The sequence below is a fragment of the Ictalurus furcatus genome, chromosome 12 (assembly GCF_023375685.1).
Source record: "Ictalurus furcatus strain D&B chromosome 12, Billie_1.0, whole genome shotgun sequence".
Lineage (NCBI taxonomy): Eukaryota > Metazoa > Chordata > Actinopteri > Siluriformes > Ictaluridae > Ictalurus > Ictalurus furcatus.
The window spans coordinates 16413742-16435203 of NC_071266.1; the positions used below are offsets into that span (position 1 = coordinate 16413742).

The window sequence follows — 21462 nt, forward strand, 5'->3', positions numbered from 1 at the left end:
ATGTAAATGTTTCTCTTCATGCCCAGCAAGACCTCAGTTACCATCAGCCGGATGGGTGAGTGGACAACATGAAGCCCAGCCACTAGAGGAGCACTTTCTACTACAAGTCCCTGGTGGTCTAGTGGTTAGGATTCGGCGCTCTCACCGCCGCGGCCCGGTACCAATAGTACCTTCGATAGCTCAGTTGGTAGAGCGGAGGACTGTAGATAGTTAAATAGTTATCCTTAGGTCGCTGGTTCGAATCCGGCTCGAAGGACATTCTTTTTACCTTGTTACGACGTGATATGAACGAGTTATATTTCATATTTTTCGAGTTATTTTTTTTACTTCATTATTTTTCCACAGCAGGAAATCTATACATTACTGACCGTCCACAAGATTAACATTAACCGTAGTTAGGTTAGGACATTATACTTGTTAAAGTGCGCAGACTATTTATCAGATTTGAAGTCAGTAGGGGAATTTTCTCTTACTGGAATTTTTTTTGTTTAGGTAATTTAGTTGGTTAGTTCGGCTTACTCTTTGAGTTGTTTTCACATTATGGACAACTCTTGGTGGGAAACACTGCTGTCTCCCTTTCTTTTATGGAGACTTTGGGTGTGTTGGGGGGGAGGGGGGGGTACCACTCCGGCTGGGACAGGCACGTCTTTAAGATTTATTTGTTGGAACGTCAGAGGTAATCCTGTCAAGAGATAGGTTTTTACATATTTGAAACGTCTTCCACTCGAACTTTAATTTGAAAGTAGGAGGGGTCGCTATTTTAATTGACAAAAGGTTACAGTTTTCGTCCACTAACCTTATCGCTGATGCGAACGGTAGATATAGTATAGTTGCTGGTACTCTAATGCAAAGACAGGTATTGTATACGCTCCTAACTTAGATGATTTTTATTTATTTATTTATTTATTTATTTATTTATTATAAATGGCATCCCTTTATTGTATACTTTATGGAGTTACAGACACTTCCCACTTAAATTTTTGTGCCTGTTCTTGGGTTTTATAATATTTATATAACCAGCGACAGTTATTGAGTAGCCATGATGAGCCGGGTGGGGCGGGGGATGGGTTTTTGGTACTTTTAAGTTTGTTTTCCTTTGTTTTGTTTTTTTTGTTGTTGTTGTTTTGGTTTTGTTTTGTTTTTTTTGTTTTGTTTTGTTTTTCTCTTCTTCTCAATGAAATATTTGGGAAAGGGAAGGGAGGAGAGAAGAGAAAAGGTAAATGAATCACATGAAAATGAATCACATGTAAATGAATCACATGAATATGAATCACGTGTAAATGAATCACATGAATATGAATCACATGTAAATGAATCACATGTAAATGAATCATGAAAATGAATAAATAAATTAAAACGTGAAGATTAACATTAACCGTTTTGATGGTTGTAATGGGAATTGTATGGTAATTTTTTGCCTTCTATTGGTGGTATGTTTGATCTAGTGGGTACCATTAAGTATGAATAACGGTATTGGTAATGGTTTTAATGGTTAGTTGATGGTTTGTAATGGTATTTGTAGTGGAAACCATTAGAATTTCTGTGATGGTTTTTATTTTGGGGGTTTTCAGGAAGGGCTGTGAAATGGAAAATGATAAGATAAAATATCACTTTCAGAATCAAACGCTAAGTGGTCCTCATGTGTTTTATATTACGCATACAGACCCAGTCCTATTAATGACCTGTGTTGATTGTGGAAACCCAATACATGCTGACAATCACCTCTTAGCCACATTTGAATCTGAATATTTGATATTGATTGACATGAATACTGATGCTTTATATATATATATATATATATATATATATATATATATATATATATATATATATATATATATATATATATATATATATATATAACCTGAATAATTATTCTCCCTTGCTTTACTGGCAGTTTTCAAATGGAGATTCCAAATACAAATGTGCAAATGCCGCACTTGAAATCAACTCTCAACCTTTTATCCACAAAATAATGAGTGAATAACACACACCTGGCCATGGAACAGCTAAACAGCCAATTGTCCAATTACTTTTGTTTCCATAAGAAGCTGAGCCCACATATAAAAAGCACTGTAATTCCTACACCACGACAGGTCTGAATCAAGAATTCAACAGCATTGTGATTAAAAACTTGTTTAATTCCACTGCCATGTGTGTGTGTGTTACATTAATAACCTAGCCTACATAGCCTATATAAATGGCTTATCAGTGTTAAGTAATGTTACTGTAATTGTTTTTCAGATCAGTCTTGCTCAGTAAGTCTTCTCACCTGTAAAGTAACACACATTTTCATATATTTACATACACTATTTTTACTTGAAAAAAAGAAGTGTGAGTTAATGCCATACATTCATAAATAACTGAACTCAGTGCATGATATCATCTATACACAGTGGCCATGTGACTCTCAGCATTAATAGCTGTTATGATTAGATCACCGGTAGCTCAGAAAATGTTGGCACGAGGCCCATTTATGTAACCTATGTAATAATTCTCTCAGACCTTGGTGTCCTGGTACAAGCAGAGTTAATGAATGGTAAACATGATAAATGTCATTCACCCCACTTTCCACGGTCTCGTCGCTGCTGAACTGGATAAGACTAATGGCCTCCACGTGGCAGAGGGGTAACCCAGTGTGTGCAGTCCAGGGTCACTGTGTTTTGCTTACAGGTCAAAGTCTATCACTATAAATAAGAGTCTGCATAGTCTTTTGAGCTAGGATATATCTGAGAAGACATTCAATTCTGTCTGTTAATGCACTTAGTCAAGCATGTATTCATCTGAGGAGGCTAAAAAGGAACGTTACTCTAGGAAATTTAAGGAGGAGCGTTCCCACACCATCCTATTTCACATCCTCAACAGTAAAGACAGCTGTTCTCTGGCGGCAGATGGTTGGAGTTCTCTGACGCACAACTGTCACTGTAAGCAACGAAGACTGGTTTGTCTGAGGAACCCAGAGAGGACCTGCCAGGCAGCTACAGAAGTGTTGCTAAAAACCATGTGTTTCATGAAAAGCCTTCCTTCTTTTCACCACCTACCAGGTTTGGATAAATTTTTACTTCTTAGGAGCCACTGGGTGCCGCTCTTCCTACTGGGTCTTGCACAGGAGCGTATAACTTTCGAGGTGGCAGACTTCCCCACGGCGAGCTTCCTTCGCAAGATCTTGCTGCATGACCAAAACACTGACAGTGAGCAGGAAACTGACGATTTCCCACTGAACCTGGCAGCTGTGCATAATCTCAGATCATGCTTAGACAAACTCTGGAGGCTTGAGCTCACTCCTGAAGAATATGCATACCTCAAGGGTACTATATTATTCAATCCAGGTGAAATTCTAAACAGTAATATTCTGTAAAGCTCTATTTTCTTTTACATTTCATAGATTAATTCCAAATATAGCTTAGCTCAATATTAGGAATTATTAGCAATAGAAATTCAATGTTTATATATTCAGTTGATGGCATGTGTTTAAGCACCAAATTATATCGAGTTATTGTATATGGAGGTAATGGAACTAAAATGACCAACCATTTGATGTTTTATTTGTTACTCTCATCATTATGACCATTTCTTTAAGTGAAATATTTCAAGTTTGTTTTAAATATTGTCATATTAATGACAATATGACATATATGACATATTGTCATAATAATATTTTTAAATAAATGCTCATATTTGATGAAGAACATTTAGATGTTTTTCAAAGTCATTTTCAAATATAAAAAGAAAATAAAACTGTAATCCAGACCCAAACAGTGGATCAATCACAGATTTAACATTACAGCAGAATCATAAATAAGTTATGTTTCAAATTTTTTAAAATCTTTTTCAGACGCCCCTGAGCTGATAAACTGCAAGCTCATTGAGGGGCTTCAGATGGAAGCTCAGCAACTTCTACATCAAGTCATTCATAAAGTTCACCCAAATGACCACAGTCGATTGACAAGTGTTCTGCTAACAGCTTCCTCACTACACACAGTAACCCAAAACTTTGTGACAGAACTGTTTTTCAGACGTGTGATTGGTCAGACAGACCTCCTAGAACTACTGACTGAGATTCTTTTCAGTACAGGACTTTTTTGACCAAGAAGGAATCCATCACACAGTACTGTATTTTGACTTGAACTCGAATGCAGTTTGAGTGATGTCCACTTCCTTCTTCACTAGTTTCATTCAAAGTGAGTCGAGTTACATTTTCCTTTGCTTCCATTATATCACCATCACGTGGAGCTTTCTTTTTCACGATTTCATACTGAAGTTGGAAGAAATAATTTTTTTTTTGTATTAATTTTGTATTTTATCCTGGACTACTTCTGCATAAAACTTTCAGTACTCATCATGATGAGGAGTAGCCAAATTTCAGCTTCTCTTAGCCATGTCATCTTACATGTGGATATAATGAGGTGGTTTATTACGACAGCAGTACAGGCTTGTATAATCTTATACTATCTTAAGTTGACGCCTTATTTGTCCATTCTGTTTTCTACACATCTTTGAATAAATAGAAGATTTTTTCATGATGTTGGTAATTTTGTATTGATTTTGTCTTTGTTTAATCTCCACCTTATGGTAACTTGTCATTATCTCATTCCACTTCATGCCACCGTTATAACTATAGAACAACATTAATTTCTCAGAAAATACTTCCAGAAACTGACCTGTAGAAACTTCAGTATACACTGCTATCAGGTACAGTGGATATAAAAAGTCTACACACCCCTGTTAAAATGGCAGGTTTTTGTGAGGTCAGAACTTTTCCCACCCTCAATGTGAAATTGCAATGTATAAAAATGAATTGAAAAACAATCAGAAACATTTCAGGGGAAAAGTAGGAAGAAAAAAAACAACTTACAATAAACTGGATGTAGAAGTGCACACACCCTTTAATAACTGGAGATATGGCTTCAGAATTGTCATTTATCAAGGAGGTAACGTTGGACTTCAGTTCCCATCAGCCACTGCACTGTACTACATGTCACATGACCACCTGCACCTGAATCACGTTTCTGTCAATGAGCACACTCATATATAGCCATTGTTTGCACCGCTTCTCTGTCTTACGTTTGTCTTAGACCACCGTGTTCCATGTTAGGATGTTTAATGATGATGTTAGTTTATGTTTAGTTTTTGCCACAGTTTATGCCAAGTTGTCTTAGTTTTGTTGTTTGTTTGTTAATTAAACTATTTGAATATCTGTGATTGCTTCCGCCTCAACCTTGAAACATGACAAGAATGAACCAATCACATTCAGTCTCCCGTTCAAAAGTAATTATCATACAGCTGTCATCGATGAAATTATTCTGATTAACCCCAAATAAAGATCAGCTGTTTCTGTAGTAGTTTCTTCACGTCTTCTTGGTTTTATCCGAGTTCTGAAGACATGGTCCACAAAGAGCTTACAAAGCATGCATGGTATCTCACTTGTTGAAAGATATCGATCAAGAGAGGGGTTTAAAAGATTTTCTAAAATTACATTAGATGTACCATGGAACACTGTAAAGACCATCATCAACAAATAGAGAAAATGGAGCACCACAGACATCACCAAGAACAGGACATCCCTCCTAAATTTACAAAAGGAGAAGATAAAAACTTACAAGGGAGGCTGCCAAGAGACCTACAGCAACATGAAAGGAGCTGCAAGAACATCTGACAGGTACTGATTACTCTCTGCATGTGACAACAATCTCTCATATTCTTCACATGTCTGGTCTATGAGGTTGGGGGCTAGATGGAAGCCCTTCCTCGCAACTAAATCACCCCAAACCATATGGCAAAATGTGCTATGATCTCAAGAGAACAATTCCAAAAGGTATAATAATGCCATAATTCCAGAACAACACCATACCCACAGTGAAATGATGGTGGCAGTATCATGCTTTAGGGCTGCTTTTCTTCAGCCAGAACTGGGGCTTACATCAAGGTGGAGGGAATTATGAATAGCTACAAATACCAGTTGATTTTAGTACAAAACCTTCATTTATCTGCTAGTAAGTTGAAGATGAAAAAGAATTTCACCTTTCAGCACGTTAATGACCCAAAGCACACATCCAAATCAACACAGGAATGGCTTAACCAAAAGAAGATAAATGATTTTGAATGACCTAACCAGAACACAGACCTGAATCCAACTAAAAATCTGTGGAGTGACCTGAAGCGAGCTGTGCACAGAAGATGCCCTCACAATCTGATGGATCTAGAATGTTTTTTTTAAGAAAGAGTGGGAAAATATTGCCAAGTCAAGATATGCCACGCAGCTAGACTCTTCCACAAAAAGACTGAGTGGTGTAATAAAATCAAAAGGTGCTTCAACAAAGTATTAGTTTTAGGGTGTGCACACTTGTGTAACTAGAGTATTGTAAGTGTTTTATTTTCCCCTATAAAATCTTTGATTGTTTTTCCATTTAAGTTTTATACATTGTAATTTCACATTAAGGGTGGAAAATGTTGACATGATCTATCTTGGTTTAATTTTTTTTTTACATCACAAAAACCTGCCATTTTAACAGGGGTGTGTATACTTTTTTTATATCCACTGTATGAGTGTTTTTTGCCATGCAGCATTATTTGGGGAAAAAGCTCTAAAGTGAAGTGGAAATTGCTTTTGACGCTTATATAGTGACTGAACAGTGAATGACCCAATGCACGTGCGGGTATTATCTGTTAAACGCATTTATTTTCCCATCACTCTAACTTGTCAGACCAGTTGTGTTTGTATACTGTATATGTGCCACTGTTAGAAACTTTGCAGTCAACCATGTTATTTATCTTCCTGACTGATCTGAGTTTTAGTTTATCACATGGCTATAGTTTATGCCCTTCCAGCTGTGTCATTTATTTGTCTCCTTGCATTCACATTCATGTACTGCAAACTTATAAGGAGTGGCAACATTTGAAGTGAGATACAATCTGTTTCTTTATCACCACCTCACAAGCAGCTATAACAACCTCACAAGCAGCTATAACAAGGATCTGTAGTCTCAACAGAAAATAAGAGCAACGTTTTGGAGATTATTCAACACATCCCTCTAGGAACATCCCGGATGTACAAACTGAAATTGCCTCCAGACATGAAGACATCAAACACACTGTATAAACATGGGTGGATGAAAGGAAGGCAGAGTTCAAGGCAGGTCAATGGAATTGGTATTGGAATTGGAGTCTTACATGGAGTAAAAGTTTAAGTATTTTGCAATCAGACAAGTATATTAAAGAACACAAACTTAACTTTCTTCACTGGTATCTGAAATGTCAGGAACCAATGAGAAAATGTTCAACAACTAACATTTAATACTATTTCATATGGTGTTAATCCGAATATGTTGAGCAAAAGCCGCAGAAACATGATACAGCAGCTGAGAAAACGTGTAGAACGTAAAGATGAACATGTAGAACATATGTTGTAAATAATAAATACATTAGTAATTAAGTATATGTATTTTACCCTTGTTAGTTCCTGACTTTTCAGTCCCAGAAAATAAAGAGTCTATACATTTCAGTGGTTAAGATTAAAGTTACAGTAAGGGGGGTAAGGTTGTGGGAAATGGCTCTTAAATTTACAGCAGGAAGAGGTGCTTTTGGATAAACATTTTCGTCACTTGAAGCCAAAACCATTAAAAATGGAAATATATATACACACGCGCACTCACACACACACACATACACACACACAAGCTCTGCTATCAACCTTTCTCTGAACAGCCAGGCCACTTAAATAGCTGTAGATAAGACCAAACTCATTTAACTGGTCTGACTTTGGGTCTCATTCACAGGCACAGGTTTCATTAACGCAATGCCACTGTCTGAATCTGCATCTGTTTAGTGCTCAAAATATCTGTATGTATTTTACGTATTTGGACCAAAACCAGAAGCAGGTGTGGTCTAGATTGGATTTTATAGGGAAACACTGGGGGAAAAAAACCTATGGTTGCTGGAAGTCATTGTGCAACTTTCTGGAAAGCTCTAGATCTTTAATCTCATGTGACTGCGTAAGGAAGCTAACTATGTTTCAAAACGTCAATGTCTTTACCAAATCAAGAAACTCTTTTTAATGCTACAGTTGACAATAAGAGGCATCTAATACTATTTTATAAGATTTATTTCAGCTTGTGGGTTGTTTCCATTCCAGATAGATCAGAAATGTGATGAGAACTGTAAGAGTAAGATTGTGCCAGAGAATAATGACAAGCCATCAGCAGACAAATTCATGTACAAACACTCACATTTATCTGAAGATCAGCTTTACTCTTCGAGGATTCCTGTTGAATTTAATTTACATTTTATTTACACAAATCCTATATTAGACAGAAAAAGAATAATAGCATGTCACTCTTTCTTGAACTGTTACTGATTAAACTCAAAAACAGACTAATAATTCTCTGAAAACTCCTATAATGTAATCTCATCTAAGGCTAAGCGCGGGACTAAAGACTAAATTGTACATTTGAAGAAGAAGGAAAAAACAAACACACACAAACATTTAATTCATGAGTACACAATGGGAGTTAACAAAACCAAATCCATCTAGACACCAAAACTCCAAACAGCCAGCACTGACATATTACTGTTCCAGTTATTTTCCTTTAAAATCACCTCTCTGGCACATACGAGCACGCATCATGGATGCACTAAACAATATTTACATGCTTCACCTGTGCATCAACAGCTCAAGGAGAACTAAGAGAAAGCGCAGAATATAGCTGTCCTTCAGTCACTATTTAGGAAAGTGCAACAGTGGTTCTTCTGTAGAATAAAATTAAAACACAATGCTAACCTAAATGCTGATTTTTTTTTTTTTTTTTTACCTCATTTCACTATGGTTATTCTTTTTATTTCATGTTTAACTATCATTACTATCTACTATCTACAACAAAGGCAACAATTCAAGCAATTTGGTTTTTTTTATACCATAAATAGAAAAGTTAATTGTGTCATGTCATACAATCTGATGGCAGTTAACTGAGTTAAAATCGTTTAGGCTATAAAGAAAGTAAGCACATGTTCTTCATTATAGTCCCAGAGGCTGACGCAGAGGACTTTTTGGAAAAAAAATGCAGGCTTAGGCTCTCACTCCATGAGAGAGCAAAGGAGTGTCTGATGTGATGGGTGTGACATTGTCCGTGGAGCTTGCTGAGTGAGATGCAGGAAAGCTGAGCGAGTATGCTGCAGAGAGAGAGAGAGAGAGAGAGAGAGAGAGAGAATGGGGAGGGAAAAGCATGAGCATTGTAGATTTAACAAAACAAGTGGCCAAGGTCAAACTGTATCAAGATCCAATCACTCGGGTGACATTCGGGTTGAAGGTGGTCCTGTCCCTGACTACATCCAAGGCCCTGTTCACACCTGGCATTAACATGAACCTGAGCCAATCGTAAGTGGACAGCACTAAGTTCAGGTCTGAACAGGGTCCAAGGTGTCTCAAAGACGTATGGTGATCCGTTCACTCGAACCAACCTCGGTGGTCTGGGACGCAATATGAGCACAAACACGTTTGTAGCGCAATCGCAAAAGCACCTCGTTGTGTCCCGGACAACACTAAAAGAGCACCTAATCCACTGCGTCACTGCCCTACTGGAAAATACATAATCACTGTGAGACTGTTTGGAAATGGCACCGATTGGAGAACTCTCCCATCGCTAGTCTAATGGATAAAGGCAATGCTAGAACAGCAGACATGAAAGCAGCTGCTTCTCGTAGCTCGTTTCTTCATTTCGTCTCCCATTTATTTACAAGTTTCCTTAGCAGACCACACGTTCACCATATTTGAAGCAGCCGGTACAGGTACATGAGATAGGATTCATGGGACGTTTCTGCCGGAAAACAAATGCAGAGGAAGAGGCGTCAACGGCCGTGAATTTTGGATGTCCACTTGAGACGGGTGTTAATGTCAGGTGTGAACATCATGATTAGATGAGCAAATACGGCACAAAATGTAAGATGACAGTAAAACGTCCAGCGACCGATCTGAGTACCCGATGTTTTAATTAGAAAATGGCATCTGACAGGTTATCGTAAACAAATCGTGTGTGTTTTCTTTTTTCTTTTGGAATTTTTGGTTTTGAAGGGACATTGGGTTGCTTCTGTCAGATGTGGCAGCTGACACTATTGATGAAATGTGACCACAAGTGAAGACATATCAGAGACACGAGCGATCCAGGTGTGAAGGGCTGTCCGTCTCATCTGTCTAATTGTGATTAAATCTGATTACCTCAGACACATGTTAATGCCAAGTGTAAACAAGGCCATCTACACAAATGTTAAGTGTGCACAAATACATTACAACATTACACAGCTGGCAAAAATGTATTTCAGGCATATTCTAAAAAGTAATCATTTAAATGTGTCGCTGTACTAACACGAGTGCATGGGTAATTTGTCAGAGAAGTCACAGAATGAGTCCACCCCCTCCCTCCAGTTCCTCTCACGGAGGTAAACACATGCAAGGACCTGGAGAGAGCCGTTAGCATTAACACCTGGTTATTAAAGAGGTTTGCTCAGTCCTCGTCTACGGCGTAGTACAGGCCCTGGATGTCAACGTCTACGGCGGTTTATACTGCGTTCAATAATATTCACTGCAAAAAGAATTAAAGCAAGCACACAGAGACTGAAATGTCACTGTGCAATGGCATTGTGCCGTAGAGTCTGTGCTGTGTAGGTGCGTGCGTGTGGTCCGCATACGCAGATTAAGAATCTTAGTGATATCTAAACATAAGCATCTCACTAAGACACTTGCTTGGATGCTTGGTGTTTTATTTTGGAAGCCGACAGTCCAAAATCCACAATAAATCATGGAAGGGGTTAAAGATAGTGGTATCAGGCTAATAAAGAGACCAAAGGTACAAATGAGAAACCATGCAGTGTGATGAATATAGACAGAACGGCAGAAGTTAAGTCTGGTAGACATTTTAAACGCTTTGGAGGTAACTTTTAGTTTTCAAATGCCTGGATTTGGTTAAATCGACTCTTTTTCTGGGACCAACGTTGATATGAACCGAAAGCCAGACGGAGATTTGATGACTCGACACGCAAAAGTGTAGTGTAGTGTTTATCAGTAAAATATTTGAACTACTTACGAGCCGATTCAAATAGCTTCACCACTCGCTGCGCAACACACACATTTCACGACACGAATCGTGTTTTCAAGCGGGAAATAAAAAACATTTGTCTCTTAGACTAATCATCCAATTGAGAGCGTGTTCAGTCATTTTCAATCCATTAAGGTGTCATACAAACGATCAGCATTTTGGACAAAGTACCACGAGACGGTGTTTCCTGATGGCGCAGGAAAGATTTATAAATATGACCATAAAGGTGCGACCAAGCTTCAGGACTACAGATCATAAAACTATGGTATAAAACTGTCAGCTTTTTCTATGAGAAGTCGTTTGAAGCGAGAATGCAGTGACTGTTCACAGTGTCCGGTCAGTGAAAAGCTTTTATTATGAAGTATGAGGGTGTGGCTTGTATTAACGCTGATTAGGAAATGAGTTGGAGTGGAATGGACATGGAGTCTAATGAGGAACTGCGGCTGTTAAAGAGTTAAGTAGAGAGTAATAAGCCCAGTTCCTGCAACACTGCTGTTATTAATCAGTAATAATCCAGAATACAGCTTCTATTTTGATTTGGCTGATTTCACAGGAACATCAACTCTGAATGAGCAGCTTAAAATAACTTACACTGCTTACTGTTGTTCCGCAGATTCCGCGCTTCTATGTCATCGGCTCTCTCCTCTGAAATCTTTAGACCTAAAAAAAAAAAAAAAAAAAAGAGCGAATAAAACCAATGTTCCATGCTTGTGGTGACAATACATCAAATTACATGGGACAGTGTCTATGTCAGTGGTCACCAACCCTCTTCCTGGAGATCTACCTTCCTGCATGTTTCATCTCCAACCAAAATTAAGGCTTCTAATCATTAGATGATGGTCAGGTGGGCACCATTGTGGTTGGCGCTAAAGTCTTCAGGAAGGTAGATCTCCAGGAAAAGGGTTGGTGACCACTGATCTACATTAACCTGCCTGCACAAACTGTAGTCCTGGGTTCGGAAACGAACAAAACGCTGCTAATGTTTAAGGGCACAAAGAGCCAAACTAGTAGAAGCATGTGTTAGCAACTACAAATTTACGAGTTGTGAAGCCACCTGGAAGTCTGACCCATACAGATTGTTATGCTCATGCTCCTTCACAACCTATTTATCCAAAGTATTCATCCAGCTATGTACAAGAAAGCATAAAGTTCTCACAAAAGTTCTCACAAAAGTTCTCAACGACGTTGGAAAAGGCCCATGAGAGAAGACAAGATAGATGTTCATGTTTAATTTTAGCATGATTCATTTCTTCAATACAGCAGAAAGTATTAAACCAGGTCAGTGCCACTTACTGCCATCACTCATGGAATTGAAGCTGTTCTTCTTGCTGCTTCTCTTACTGCTCCTCCACGTGTCGTTGCCACTGTCCCTCTGCAGCTCCTGCGGTCTGACTGTCACTTTCTTCTTGCTCTTTCGCGTGCTGATGCGGATGATCTCGCGCACTAGCCGGCATTCTGCTTCCTGCTCCTTAATGTTACGCTCCTGGACAATATCCGAGATGATCTGGCTGATCTCCTGGGAGCGCTTCAGGAACATGGAGTCCGACGTGCATTTGGCTAGCTCGTTGATCTCAAACTCAGAGAAAACCTCAAGTAGCTTACGTGTTATTAGCGAGTCCACATCCTCATCTGTGCCTTCATAAATAAAGTCCTCATCTTGTAAATCACTGAAATGCTTGCTGCCACTTAGATATGTTGGGCTGTCCAAATCAATTTTAGGAAGGCTAAAGGAGACTGGCTCATGCTCTTCCATTAGTGCTGATGGATCCACTTTGACACCACCGATACAAAGATCAGGATAAAAATCGGTCTTATCATCCGGCACTGATGTCACAGCTTTTAGAACTTCTGGCTCGTCGTCTCGGGTTTCCCCAGACAGCAGACATGGCATTCGCCTACACACCCGATACAGTCCACATGTCAACACGCTACATGCAAATGTCCTACAGCTCTTCACTGAGACACAGGGACCACACATGCAGGAACCAGATGTAGACTTCGTCTTGCCAGGTAGAAAGCGAACGGTCTCTGGCTCAGTAGTATTGCCATTAGCATCTTTTTGATGGACTTTGTGGAGCGCTCCAGGGTACTGGGTCTCAGGACTGATTGGGTCAACACAGCGCTCTTCATATGGTCTGCTCTTGATGCTACTACTCTGCATGGACAATGCTTCAGGTCTTCCTGCCCTCTCCCACCTCTGAGAAAAGCTTTTGCCATCACCTGACATGATTTCGTAGTGTCAGGGTCTGTTAAACAGAGAAGCACACTGTAAGATATCTCACAGAATTTTCACAAATTTCTATTTGGCAGACCTTATGGCTACTTGAGCAGAAATACCCCATGTGACTGCTCTTGAGTAGCATGTAGCTCAACACACACACACACACAGAGACAGAGAGAGAGAGAGAGAGAGTGTGAGTGTGTACTGATTACACTGTGATTGTGGCAACAATCTCTCATATTCTTCACATATCTGGGCTATGAGGTAGAACTGGGGTTTTTATCAAGGTGGAGGGAATTATGAATAGCTACAAATACCAATCGATTTTAGTGCAAAACTTTCATTTATCTGCTAGTAAGCTGAAAATGAAAAGGAATTTCACCTTTTAGAATGACAATGACCCAAAGCAATCATCCAAATCAACAAAGGAATGGCTTAACCAAAAGAAGATAAATGTTTTTGATGACCTAACCAGAGCCCAGACCTGAATCCAACTAAAAATCTGTGGAGTGACCTGAAGCGAGCTGTGCACAGAAGATGCCCTCACAATCTGATGGATCTAGAATGTTTTTGCAAGAAAGAGTGAGAAAATATTGTTAAAGGGATAGTTCACCCAAAAAATTTTAATTCTGTCATCAGTTACTTCCCCTTATGTCGTTCCAAACCTATTACACCTTCGTTCATCTTCGGAACACGAATAAAGACATTTTTAATGAAACCTTGGAGATTTCTGTCCCCCCGTTTAAAGTTGCATTGTGGTTCTCTCATGAACACAAGTCAGAGACCTATGCGGAAATCAAATGGTGCTTCAACAAAGTATTAGTTTAGGGCTGTGCACACTTACTGTATACAACCAGGTTATTGCAAGTTTTGTATATGATTTATCTTGGTCTAATTTTTTTTTTTAACAGGTGTGTAGACTTTTTATATCCACTGTAAATCAGGGATGTCCAATTTTACCTGCAAAGGGTCAGTATTTTTTTTCATCCTAACCAACAATAAATCATCAGTTATTTTGAAAACAGTGACTGGGCCATTCTCAGGATTCAGTGCTCTCCAAACCCTGCATTAATATTATTAATTACTAATAAAGAAAATCACTACAGTACAACTGACCCAAATTAGTTAATAGATTTAAATGTATTTACTATGTGATGCAAAAGAAAATTCTAAAATAAAAAATAAAAGTTGGAAATATCAGCATTTAGCCATGACCCCACTAATCACCATTGCATTTAGATACACAGATTATTTAAATTATATTTTTTTATTTTATTAAATCACATTTCTTATTATATTCTTATGTAGTTGTTTTTCTCTACAGGATTACATTATTTTAGTCATACATTATCAGGCACCATTTTCTGTCGTGGCTCAGATGCATTCAACCCTGTAAAACTTACTCCATTTCGAGGAAATGACATGACAATCAAAGTCTATTTGACTGCATGGATCAAACAGAGAAATGCTTCTTTTCCCTCCTCTGAAAATATTGACTTATTTTTACTTTCAGTTCAATATTGTCGAGCTCAGAGTTTTAACTCTTGTATCATGATTTGTAGCAGTCACAAAGTGATCACAAAGTACACACATATCTGATGTGAATAAACACAGTGTTGTACAATCATGACTGCTAGCTTAGAAAGGTATTATTGATGTTTGGCAAAACTTCAACCCCATAACATTCGACCCTTAAAGATTTTTGGACCCGACAGGGTTGAATGATTGATTGTCACGTCTTAAAGTGGATTTAAGAAGAAAAAAAAAAGAGAACACTATTAGAAAAATGTGTACTCGAGATAAGTAGAGGTGAAGGAGTCAACTGAAGAAATATGGTGCTGATGTTTAATAGCCTGTCATTTAGAGGTGTAACACAATGCCACTATCTGTATCTGTTTAGTGCTCCAAATATATGTATCCGGATTTATTCCTAAAGTAGGCGTGGCCTAAAGCGGAAAGTTATTATTTTTTTAAACAAACCCTACCATCTACCACTCTGCCCCCAGTAACACTAATAAATAACCTAGATGTACAGTTATAAGCAGCGTCACCATAGTGTGTGAATTCTGGCTCTGACAGTTCCTCAACCTCAGCAACTCGTTCATAATCACTCTCAACTAGAGATGGACACTGGACTGTTTTGTTTTTTTTAAATCCTGCTCGCACGGTTACAATTTTTGTTTGTACCTGCATGCGAAATTTTCTAACAATTTTAGTTTTAGTTAGTATTTTCCAAAATATAAACATTCTAGTAGCCTAATTAAACCACCATAACCCTGACCAGGCTGTTACTAAAGATGAATGTAAGAACGCTGTAAACGCTTCCTACAACACTGAGTTTCTCTGTCTTTGTCCCATTTTACTGGCGCCCACATGAAAGGTAAAACCACCCGCTTGTACAACACACACATACACACAAAAAAAAACGAATAGTCCATCCATCCATCCATCTTCTATACCGCTTTATCCTTTTCAGGGATTTCAGGCTTTAACCTTTCAGGGTCACGGGAAAACCGGGAGCCTATCCCAGGGAGCATCGGGCACAAGGCGGGGTACACCCTGTACAGGGCACAATCACTTACACATTCACACACCCATTCATACTCTACGGACACTTTGGACATGCCAATCAGCCTACTATGCATGTCTTTGGACTGGGGGAGGAAACCGGAGTACCCGGAGGAAACCCCCGCAGGACGGGGAGAACACGCAAACTCCACACACACATGGCCACGGTGGGAATCTGGAACCTGGAGGTGTGAGGCGAATGTGCTAACCACTAAGCCACCGTGCGCCCGCAAAAAAAAAACAACCAAAAAAACTAATAGTGCACCTCCTATTCGTATCTGTATTTGTGTCTGTTTAGAGCACATCATCTGTTTGATCCAAATGATGTATTCATATTCGGTTACATTCCTACTGGATATTGTCTCTCTCCTCAGGTTGCATATAAAACTTAATCGTTATTGAATTAGTAGGCATACGAAGTAGAGAGAGGAGAAAAAACTTTTTTTTTTTAAATTAAAAACAAAGGGAGGCGACCTTGAGGATCACTGTAACCCCTGGAGAAAGTCCAGTGGGTCGATCTAATTGGTTAATAAGATCGGAGTGTGCAAGTATAGAATAATATATTACTGGGTTAAACTGCAGATCAGATGAGGTGCAAGGCAGATATGTTTCTGTGTGTGTGTGTGTGTGTGTGTGTGTGTGTCAGACAACATGAGAAAAAAAAAGCACTCTACCATGAAAGACTTGAAATGTCAGATATAATACTATTATATATAAACATTACCACATGACACCAGACTGCACATTTTCTGTAGAAAGATTCAGTAAACAAGAAATGCTTTAGAAGAGTACAGTTAAAGGATTCCCAATTCTATCGAATAACTTATTACAAGGGACATTTCAAGCTGACTGTGACTGGGTTGGAGGGAGATCAAAAATCATGCTTTTTCAGACACTAATGCCAAATAATATCAGGTCACCAGACTTAAGATGGGGAAATATATTTTCCTGACAGTTGAAATATATTCCTGTCAAATGAGATGAGATTAAATACAGATATGTGAAGTATTTTTTTTCTTCCACTGATTCCCCTGCTGAAAAAAACAACAACCAAACAATATAAACCATTACAGAAATTCTAATGGTTTCTACTACAAATGTCATTAAAACCATTAACAAATGTAGTGTGTTTTGGGCCATATGCTATTCGGATTTAATGGTTTGTTTTGGTTTCCACTAGACATAAACATGTCACCAACAGAACCCAACACATTACCAGTAGAGACCCACATGGACCATTGTAGTGTCCATTAAAACCAACACAATTCCCATTACAACCATTTGAATTTCTGTGATGGTTTCTATAGTTTTTGGGGCTTTTTCCTGATTAAACTAGTAAAGTGTACTGCTTGATGGGGGGAATTTGAGGATATACACCGATCTAATCCAACCTGTTCTGTGGTACAAAATGCACTCACCCACACAAGGGGACATAAACAATGGGAATGAAATCACTGTAAGCATGAAAGAGATCTCATAACAGAGGAAGGCATGCTTTCACTCCTAGCCCTTCCTACAATAAACAGATGGTTAGACTCAGGGCTTTTACCTGTTTTTCCTTTTAAAACTGTAGAACAACACAAAGACAATACAGTGCACACCTGTAGATGGTGGTATATAGGCTACTGTAGTGTAAAACACGACTGATGTTTATATCAGTGTTGTCAGGTGTGTTTTGATAGACTAGGCCTAGGCGAGCAGTACAAAACGCGCACGCGCACTCACACATACTCTCTCTCTCGAGCGCGCGCTAAAACTCTATCCACAGATATCTATCTGCTCCATAAAACCTGATTACATGTAGTCTATAACCAGTAAAGAAGGTGTGAAGGAGTTAAAAGAAGGGAGAAGTACATGAATAGTTTAATAACAACTCTGATCCACACCGTCCTTCACCCAGGAACCGGGAACTTTACTCTCTACACGCCAGGAAAACACTTACTCACGTTTAATATTATAAGACAGACAGCCCATGCTTTTCTTCCCCCTCACACAACATGTATTTACTGCATTTAACAGCAGGGAACATCCAAGGAATAAAGTCAATAACATTTTTTTACTTACGGCATAGGGAGAGAAATGACGCAGTCCGGAAGTGCAGTGTGCTTTTCCTATCCGTAACACACGTCTGACCTACAACTTAATACTTCATCCAGTAATGTGTCCTGCGTGTACAAGACGCTCACGCAGTTCGACCTGAGTGTAAAGACAAGCTAACAGTCTGTACCACAGCCGTCCTGTAAGTCCCTCATGTCTTCCTCTCACACTGCTGATTTCAGTTACCTGAGGCAACAGGTAGTCCACAGCTCCTGTTGACGTCATACATCAGTTTCACATATTTGTCATTTAAATTAATTCAACGTATTATTACAAAACCAAACCAAGTATAGTCCATGTAAAATTGGTTTTTGAATATTTTATAAGCCGACAAAATTCTAAAAACAAATATATGTGGTTGGTATTTTTTGTTTTTGGGTTTGTTTTTTAAGGAAAGAAATCCTTTGCCAGTAGGTGGCAGTTCTGGGCCTCAGGTGCTGCTCATGTTAAAAACAAACGCTCTTCATTTTTATTATTGTTATTATTTATTTATTTATTTATTTATTTATTTTAACATTATTATTGATATTATTAATTAATACAGTTACATAAGCATTGCAAAGAAAATTACTTACAATTACATGAAAAACAACAAGAACAACAACATGTAAATAGAACATACATCTTACAACAGATTGACATGTCAGGGACAAACTACAGTTGTAAACATACATGAACATAGATTTTACAGCACAGGAAAGCATCTACATACATGGACTTTATTTTTTAAAAAATCTTTAATATATTTAAGGAATCTTCAGGGTTTTTTAATTCTTTATAAAATGAAGTTATAAAGTAGGTTTAATTCCATTTTAAGGTGGGGGAAGGATGGAATATCATTTGCAAATTTGTATTTATGAGCGAAACATTTACCGTATAAAATGAAAGAATTAACCATGTACTCCAGAGGTTTATTATTAGTATCGTTATAGTAAAAAAATAAATAAAATAATTTTTTTTTTAAAAATGATGTCTTTTAAACTAAAAGAATGTGTAAAGTTGGCAGAATCAACTAGATATAGGGCACTCAAAAACAGATATGCAAATGTCTGCTCCACTTGTTTACAGAAAGAACATGAGCTGTCAATGTCCAAACAAACGCTCTTTCTATGTAATGCACAAATAAAAAAGACGTCAAAAGTGTTCTAAAGCCTACCCTAAAACTTCACAAATAAAAATATCTTCATAATTCTAATCCATTCCAATAATCAATTAAATTAAATTTTTAGAATAAGTTTTTTATAGCACCTTTCTATAAACTCAAGGTCGCTTTACAATTAGAAAGCAGACACTAATAACAACACAAAATCTCAAAAAACATGACAGCACAGTCATAAAGTGGTGTGTCAAGTGGCTTTATTGTCATTTCAACCATATACAGCTGGTACAGTACATGGTGAAACAAAACAACGTTCGTCCAAGACCATGGTGTTACATAAAACAAAACACTAACTACATGAGATGACACAGAACTAAATAAGACAGGACAGGAGTGATGTGTGTGATTTCGTAGTGAGAGAAAACCCTGGCTGCTGAATTTTGGATGCATTGCAATTTATTGATTGTTTTAGTGGGAAGGCCAGAAAAGAAAGTATTATAATAATCAAGCCGAGAACCGATGAAGGCATGGATAAGGGTTTCAGCATCTTTGCTGTTGAGAATGGGGCAAAGTCTAGTAATATTTCGAAGATGATAGAAATCTGTTTTTGTGAGTGAGGAGATGTGCGAGTTTAAAAAAAAAATGAGTGTGGAGTCAAAGATAATACCAGGGTTGCGGACGGTAGAGGAGGGTCTGACCAGAACACCATTAATACCAATGAACTGGTCAGGGAGATGAGATAGTAGTAGCATCTCTAGATGTTTTAACACATCGTGTTATTCAGTATTGCGTTTGAGAAAATTACTGGTCATCCAGGAATTAATGAATTTGTGGGGAAAGGAGCAGAATGATGCGAGTTCACCCCACAGGGTTTCTATGGGTTTCAGTCAGGGGACTGGGATGGCCATGGCAGGACCTTGATTTTGTAGTCAGTAAACCATTTGTGTGTTGATTTTATGTATGTTTTGGGTCATTGTCCTGCTGGAAGATCCAACCACAGCCCATTTTAAGCTTTATGGCAGAGGCAGTCAGGTTCATGATGCCATGTATCCTAACAAAATGTCCAGGTCCTCTGGCAGAAAAACAGCCCCAAAACATTAAAGAGCCACCACCATATGTACCACAGGCATAAGGTCCTTTTCCATTTGGCTACCTCTCTGTGTGCACCAAACCACCTCTGGTGTTTTATTACCAAAAAGCTCATATTTATACCCCTGTGAAACAGGAAGTCATGATTGAACAATTTCCTGTTCCTAGTCACCCAGATGTACTAAAAAAATGCTAAATATCAATGGGAATATACTTCAAATATATAATTGTTGCACACCTATATTTAACAAACATTTTTTTATGATAAACCTGTGCTGTGTTTGCAATCGTTTTATGTCCATGAGGGCAGAGTATTTTGTGATTTTTTTTTAAACAAAAGATCAAAAAGGTTCAACAATAAAGACAATAAACAATATAACATTTTTCACAGCCTTCTTTGCTTATATTTACCAAGGGTGCCAATATTAGTGGAGGGCACTGTACTGGATACATGGAGCATTGATGGAATTTATATGCATTAAACACTGCCAGATTTAACTAATAGAGAAGCAGCAGAAGGCAAACCAGGGTGCCAGGGTGTGTTTTGGGCACTCCACCAACAAGCCATGGCTCACTCCGGTTCATGGGATAAGTGTGAGATGGGTGTGATGGCATAAAAAAACATCCCAGATTACTAATAACGTTAAGGAGCCAGGAAAGACCCGTTTCCTTAACTCCAACAAAATCTTCTAGTCTACCTGCACTAAGAGTGAGCAGGACAAGCATGGAGACACAACCCTGACACAACCATGGGGAATTCCAGGAAAAGGAAAGTGTCTTCTAAACTGTTCAAATCTGAAGAGTTGGTTTTACAATCTGAGTTTTAATATAAGTTTTAAATCTAAGCAATTAATGTTTATATATTATTGTTGCAACATGCTAGTACACTAGAGCAGACAGAGAAGAGATTATATTAATGATTCAAGAGTATACCAAGATGGTTCATGTGCATCTTCATAAAGCCCATGTAACTCAGAGTGTATATTAGAAGCCCCAAAATAAAATGAATTAACTGGGACTGCCTTTGCATTTCTATGTTTCCCAAAGAAAAATCACCACACAGTGAAAACACTCATTCACTCTTAGGGCAATAATTAAGAAGTTTACAGCAAGCAGAACTGCCTGGAAGAGGTTCTTCAAGGATCAAGGTTGAAGATTTGCAGAAGATAGGAGCATTTTGGGGTCACCAATTTAGACACCACCTCCATCTGCCTCCAAAATGTTTGGCAGAATTTTTGCATAAAGGCACTGCAATTAATACCAATATCACAGGTCAGAACAGTCACTTCAATTGTTTAATAAAA

The 21462-nt window shown here is 38.2% G+C and overlaps 2 protein-coding genes and 1 non-coding gene across 4 annotated transcripts; 2 read left to right on the top strand and 1 right to left on the bottom strand.

The window, feature by feature from the left end:
• The first annotated feature begins 169 nt into the window (after positions 1–169).
• trnay-gua (transfer RNA tyrosine (anticodon GUA)) lies at positions 170–256 on the top strand. Its single transcript is given in 2 exon segments — positions 170–206; positions 221–256. It is a non-coding gene; the product is annotated as a tRNA-Tyr (tRNA).
• Positions 257–2373: 2117 nt separating this feature from the next.
• LOC128616330 (nuclear receptor subfamily 0 group B member 2) lies at positions 2374–4523 on the top strand. The gene is made up of 2 exons (XM_053638927.1): positions 2374–3329; positions 3836–4523. The coding sequence occupies exons 1-2, from the start codon at positions 2774–2776 to the stop codon at positions 4084–4086; spliced, it is 807 nt and encodes a 268-aa protein (XP_053494902.1). The 5' UTR covers positions 2374–2773; the 3' UTR covers positions 4087–4523.
• Positions 4524–8083: 3560 nt separating this feature from the next.
• On the bottom strand, positions 8084–18196 carry kdf1b (keratinocyte differentiation factor 1b). Of its 2 annotated transcripts, none has more exons than XM_053638603.1 (4): positions 17938–18196; positions 12378–13330; positions 11685–11744; positions 8084–9165 (listed from the first exon to the last, which is right to left on the bottom strand). In XM_053638603.1, exons 2-4 carry the CDS (start codon positions 13309–13311, stop codon positions 9062–9064), a joined length of 1098 nt encoding a protein of 365 aa, XP_053494578.1. In that variant the 5' UTR covers positions 13312–13330; positions 17938–18196; the 3' UTR covers positions 8084–9061. The 2 variants fall into 2 exon arrangements, with proteins under 2 accessions (XP_053494578.1, XP_053494577.1); XM_053638602.1 differs by having other exon boundaries at positions 11676–11744; positions 17938–18193.
• Between the last annotated feature and the right edge of the window lie 3266 nt (positions 18197–21462).